A 6,485-nucleotide genomic window follows, 5' to 3' on the forward strand; every position below is an offset into this window, starting at 1 on the left:
TGACTGTCATGAGACTTCATCCCGCTGAACCTTTTCTTCTTGGGGTCTAGAAATCTGCTTATATTCCCACAGTAACCGGAACTGACTTTGATTCCCATAAGGCACTTGATGAATTGACCGATCTTCTTCGCACTTAAGGTGAAGCAAGAAGGGGGGCAATAATTGTCCTCCTTCTTGTTGACTTTTCTGCCCCTTTCCACCTCCTCCGTGTCCGTATCCGTCTCCTCCATCAACTTTTTACGGTGGAGATCTTTCCTGATCTTCAAATCTTCCAACTATTTCCTTGCCTTCAGCCCATCCTTGGTCTTCTCTGGCATGTTCATCAGTGTGCCAAGAAAGCTCTCGAGGACATTCTTCGTTATATCCATTGGATCAAGGCAATGAGGTGTGTCATGATTGGGCTAGTACTCCAAGTCCCAGAAAACAGACCTCGTTTTCCATACCTTCAGCAGTGGCTCCAGCGCCTTTTTGATCTTTCTCGGCATGGGGCATTGTTCCCAGTTTCTCAACAGCTCGTCGATTTTGGCGCCGCTCTTCTTATGTGGAGGTCCTCGAAGCTCAGCCAACCCATTGCATAGATCTCCATGCTTTCTCCACGGGTCATCCTTCTCGAGCCATCTATGATGCCGCATGTACACGATTTTCCCGGACCTGCCATCTTTCGTTGACGTAAGCTGCTGAGACATTGTATCATCCATGCACCTCATGCATCCGCAGTATCCGTGGCACACCTGGCCTGAGGTGTACCCATAACCGAGATAGTCGTGCACCGTCGTCATCAGCGCAGCTCTCATATGGAAATATTATCCTTTGCTGGCGTCCCATGTCCTTGCCTGTGTTTTCCATAACGTGTCTAGCTCCTCTTGCAGAAGCCGCATATACATGTTAATACTATTTCCCGGTTGTTTCGGCCCTTGAATCAGCATGCTCATGTGTATGTACTTTGTCTTCATGCACTTCCATGGGGGGAGGTTGTACATCCATACAAACACGGGCCATGTGCTTGGTTGGTGTCATGGTTTCCAAACAGATTCACGCCAGCGGTACTTGCACCAAGCACGATGTTCCTTCGATCTTCTGCAACAAATCCATATACGGCATTGACTGCTCTCCACTGGCTACCATCTATAAGGTGTCTCAGCGTCGGATCATCTCCATCATCGGGCTTCTTCCTCTCCGCGTGCCAGTGCATGAGCTTTGCTTCGTTAGGATCTACGAAATACCGCTGCAGACGGGGAGTGATCGGAAAGTACCATACAACTTTCTGAGGAGCTTTCTTTCTTGCCTTCTTGTATCGACAAGCATTGCACACTAGACAACTGGTTTTTCCCGCGTGCTCCCCCCGATTAATGATGTAATCGCTGATGCATGCGTGGTACCTAATGTGCGGCAAACCAAAAGGGCAAACGATTTTCTTGGCCTCCTTGAAACTAGTAGGACACAGGTTCCCCGTGGGAAGAACTTTATTATGTAGAAACTTCAAATGCTCATCAAGGCTTTTGTCTGTCCATTTGTTTTTGGCCTTCGCCTTTAGAAGTTCGAGTGTGAAATTCAAGCTGGTCACCTCGGGATCACAACTGTTATACAATGGAGTCCACGAGTCTACTTCAAGTTGCGCCAGCTTGGCCTCCTCTCTGGAAGAAACTCTCTCGCTAGTCGTACTCTTGCGAAGGAGGTCTCGAACATGAGGGTCCTGCACGACTTCACTTAGTAGCATCGAAGACTGCGGCGTGACCGCCGCCTCTTCTCCGCCTTGTCCGGACTCTTCTTCGCCGTGTCCGGAATCTTCTCCACCTCCGTGGTCATTTCCGGACTCTTCCCCGCCGACATGTCCGGCGCCATCGTCTTCTTGTCGATCGGTCATCTCTTCGTCTAGCCCCATGTCGTTATTCCCTGCCATGTGGATGTCCTCATCATCATCATCTTCTTCACTTATCCACTGAGTATAGCCATCCATGAAAACATTCATCAGCAGGTGCGCCTTCAAAGTGCCACGATCAAAAGAGTCCGAAAGGACTCCTTCCTTGCATCTTGCACATGGACATCTAATCCTAGTCCGATTATTTGCATACATGTCCATCACCGCGGATTGCATGTACCGCTCCACCTTCCATCCACTCACCTTCATGACCGACTGCACGGTATAACAAGCAAAATGGTTATGAAATAAATAATGCATTCTTCAAAGTCATATATATATATATATATATAATTTTGGCATGACCTTGCCTAAAAATAGGACATATGAGTTTGCTCGAAATTCACCGATATGGAAATAAATCGACATTTCGGCAAAACATAAGCAACTAGAGGGCATGTCACTAGCACAAATCTCTCCATATATATACATATATATATATATATATATCCCAAACACACATATTTTCATTCACACACATATTCCCATTCTTGAAATGAACAACTTTTTCCTCACCTATATAAATCTCCCGAGAGAGGCCGAGAGCACACGGTTAATTAGATGATGAGAGAGAACGATCGATAGAGCACATGTGGTTGGCTAAATAGCTAGCTAGATCTAGTTGTTGGGGAGGAGAGGTGAATCTAGATGGCTAACTAATGGAGAGGGGTTATGGTGGATGGGGGCATTAAAGGGGGAGAGAAGAGAGGTGTAGGAGAAACAGAGAGGCCATTTATGGAGGAGGGTGCCATTAATGAGGAGAGAAGAGAGGTAGGAGTAAGAGAGAAGAAGAGAAACAATGGTGGAGCTAGAGTGGAGAGGTGAGAGGGGAAAGGAGGGGGGAGAGGGCAAAGTGGGGGAGATAAGGGGAAGGGGGTGGAAAAGGTGGCACTAGCCGCAACTAGCAGTAGCGCTACTTTGCGAAAAGTGCTGCTGCTATTGGACTTAGTAGTAGCGCTTTCCAAGAGAAGCGCTACTACTAAGTGGGGCCTACTAGCAGTAGCGGCGCATAAAAACATAGCGCTGCTACTAAACTGTTAGTAGTAGCGCTTTTTAATGTACACCGCTACAAGTACAAAAAAAGTCGGTGGCCTCGTCTGGTCTCACATAGTAGTAGCACATTTCTGCTTCACAGTGCTACTACTATGGAGTTACTAGTAGCACTTTCCAAGAAAAGGGCTACTGCTAAATATCAGCAGCGTTTACTTCTTTCCAGCGCTACTACTATGCTACTATGTATAAGCGTTTTCCTAGTAGTATATGAATGCATGCCCCCCCAACCGAGGTTCACCTAGCAAAGTGCGATGTTGCAACCCCCCCCCCCACACACACACACACTTTCAGTCGGCGGGCCAGAGAGGCATATATCTCACCAAGATGGATCGTAAACTGGACAAAGAATATTCCACCTTGGTCATACCACCTCTCTCTTTTTGTTGGTAAAAGTGATGGTCGTCCATGCGACCACAAAGATGGCCTAGCTCGCCAATAATCAGACAAGTAGCTAGTCCCTAAAGACAACCACTGCATGCGTGTGGCCCAAACATATGTATGTAGAGGTGTGTTTTTGATTAACAATGGAACAACTTTGATGTGGCACTGTGATTTTGAACTAGAAATCCCCACATTGAGTGAGGGTTAGGTTCACGATGCATATATATGTTACACCACACTTCAAGCCAACGACGGGGATTCATATATGCATGCATGCGTGCATAGTATATGCGCTCAAACTTAATTAGCTCTGAATCTCACGATGACCTATACTACGATAACACGAACCAAATGAAGAATCCTCCATGGTAACCTATCTTGTTGTTGGTCAAGGTGATCGTGGATGTCCACGCGGTCCCACGAATATATAGGCTTGTCTCCAATAACCATGCGAGGGAGTGTATCGTTCGAAGGCAACCACAACATGCATATGTATGGAGGTGATGCGTGCATGCATGTTTGAATACACAACATTGAAATGGCACGTGTGTCAAAAATCATACACTAGCTCCCCACACAAAGCGATATTGGTTTATGATGGTGTCGTTGTACTAGCCACTTCGACTCGATGGGAGGGATTCATGCGTACACATGCATGTGTGTGTGCTCAAAGTGTATCATGCATGTCATCCCAGAGCAAAAATAATAATCCCCTCCTATGTCAAATTAACCTCTCTTGTTGTCAGGCAAAAAGAAGTGATGGACCAAGCTGGCCCACAGATGGAAAGGATCCATATCGCTGATAACCGCTTAAGTGGGTGCGAGAGGACAACCACCACCACTTTGCATGTGGGACAAACATATATATGTTGAATACCCAAAATGCACAACTTTGATGTGCCACATGGCTCAAAAACCGTAAACCATGCACCCACACAGAGCGAGGTTCATACCAAGCGTACTAGATATGATGGTACCCTTCCCCCCTCTTCATCGCATACTATATGCTCCTACAGTAATGTATGTACACCCAAAAGAATCCTCATCAATGGTGAAATTAATTAACCTCTCCTAATGTAGGTTAAAGTGGTGCATGCATGCATGCATCGACGATGGCCTCGTGGGCCTACAGATGGAAGCTTCACACGTGAGTGTCCTAGCTAGGATATATATGCATGTGGCCCAAAAAGGTGTTGTGTGATATTTGAATAACTAATTTCACAATTTTGATGTGGCACGTGCCTCGGTACCCAAAAAGTCCCGACACTGAGTGAGGTGTACTTGTTCATGGACGCATACGTATAGTATATATGCTAGTCCCCTCCCACCTCTTTGACGCGTACTATATACCACCATAACACAAACAAAAAATATTCTACCTTGTTGGTCAAATTAACCTCACTGCCGGTTGTTCGTCAAATTGATGGATGACGACTTCGCGGGCCCACAGAAAGCGTGACACGCGAATATCGAGTGTCGTGTAGGACAACCATCGACTGCATGTGGCAAAATATTTATGTATGAAAGGGTTGTGTAATGTTTTAAATAACGATTTCACGACTCTGGTGTGGCACTAGCCTGCCTAACAAAATGGCCAACCCACACTGTGGCTCACAACTCGTAGTGTAATGCGAGCCACCCGCCACCCCCAGACGCACACACCCACACACACACACCGCGAATCCACCCCAACTACGATGCATGTTAAATTAATTATCCCGCGGTGGACATACATGTTACCAGAGGAGGGACGTTTTAATTTGAAAAAATCACAGAGATCATTTAGACATTTTAGTACATTGATTGATTGATTTTCTATGGGTATAATGTGAAAAATCAAATTCAAGCTACATGCACACGTGACAGTGCACCTAAATGGATTGCAAAAACACATGTGTCTCACTTGGTGCATGTTTACTCCCCTTGCAACAAATTTCAAACATTGAGAATCTTGATATTTAAATACTAATACATCCAAAACTTATTTGAAGTTCATGAAACTTATCGTGTTGTCATATGGACACCAATACAATGTGGCATTGTACTTTTTTGTCAAATTTGAGACCAGTTTTGATGTAATCTTTATCTAATTACAGACGTGAGATTATTAATAATTGGGAACCAATATCCCAAACAGATTATTTATTCGAACTGTGAGCACTAGACCAACAATGGATACGTGCCATGCTTCGGTTAAGCAATAAAGCGGCAACATTAATCATCCAAATAGAAAAATAATATACGTGCCGCCACGCGACCCGTGTTGCGTATGAGCAGGCGTGAGTTCACGGGACGCATGCGAGAAGTCCGCCGCGGAGGCAAACAGGAAGGTGTGCCTGCAGGTGTGTGAATTGACGGATGTGTGTTCACTGCGCAGTGTCATTGGGAGGCGTGTGAGTAGCTGTGTGAAACTTTGATAGGCATGCCAACAGTCCGGTGCGCAGGCTCACCGGGAGGCGAGCAATCAGTTTGACCGCCGCCCGCATCTCTCCCATAACTCCCACTACTCCATATTAATGGTGCGCCTGGGCGGCCGCACCCCCCATCCTCGCTACGCACACACAATCCTCTCTCTTCGCTTGCATCCTCGACGCCGCTCTTAGTCCTCAAAGCCGTCAGTGTATGAGGATGCCGCCGAAGCGCCCCATTGGAGGGAGTGGTGACGCCGTGGCTGCTAAAGCATCGGAGCACAACATGGAGATGGAGACAGAGGTTGCCCTCACCGTCGACGAGTTATTGATGCACCCTGATGTCGTCGACGACGTCGAGCTTCCACAGTCGGAGGTGGAGTTCCGCACCGACTCCGAAGACCACTCCGGCGACGAATCTGACAGCCACTCCGGCGACGACTCCGACGACCACTTCGGCGACGAGTCCGACGGCGACGGACAGCTGGTTAGTCATCTATACCCATTTATGTGTTAAATAGATCATAGGGTTTCTCTGGTTACTCCTGCCTCCCCCTTTTTGGAATAGAAATCACGTGGTTATGTTCTCCCAATCCATGAAATCTGAGTAAGTTCCGTTAGATCCGTGTAGTGTATTTATTGTTTGAATGCTACAGGTGATAAGTGATTTGTTGTTTCATCTGTGCAAATGATTTCTGCTAGTAATCTGACTAGGGTTAGTGTTC

General features: G+C 46.5%; 1 protein-coding gene across 1 annotated transcript; it reads right to left on the bottom strand.

Annotated features, from left to right (window-relative positions):
• Positions 1–949: 949 nt before the first annotated feature.
• LOC147975308 (uncharacterized) lies at positions 950–5,838 on the bottom strand. Its single transcript, XM_087520361.1, has 3 exons — positions 5,803–5,838; positions 1,565–2,134; positions 950–1,225 (listed from the first exon to the last, which is right to left on the bottom strand). Exons 1-3 carry the CDS (start codon positions 5,836–5,838, stop codon positions 950–952), a joined length of 882 nt encoding a protein of 293 aa, XP_087376487.1.
• Between the last annotated feature and the right edge of the window lie 647 nt (positions 5,839–6,485).

Source organism: Triticum urartu, chromosome 4A (genome assembly GCF_056163025.1).
Source record: "Triticum urartu cultivar PI428250 chromosome 4A, HENAU_Tu73, whole genome shotgun sequence".
In the NCBI taxonomy this organism is placed as follows: domain Eukaryota; kingdom Viridiplantae; phylum Streptophyta; class Magnoliopsida; order Poales; family Poaceae; genus Triticum; species Triticum urartu.

What these genes read in the sequence shown, in the direction of transcription:
- LOC147975308 (XM_087520361.1), bottom strand. Translation starts at nt 5,838, where the DNA reads ATGCGGGCGGCGGTCAAACTGATTGCTCGCCTCCCG. An exon ending in AACTGATTGCTCGCCTCCCG is followed by an intron (nt 2,135 to 5,802) that starts GTGAGCCTGCGC and finishes TATACCGTGCAG; the next exon opens with TCGGTCATGAAGGTGAGTGG. An exon ending in ATAACAGTTGTGATCCCGAG is followed by an intron (nt 1,226 to 1,564) that starts GTGACCAGCTTG and finishes CCCCGTCTGCAG; the next exon opens with CGGTATTTCGTAGATCCTAA.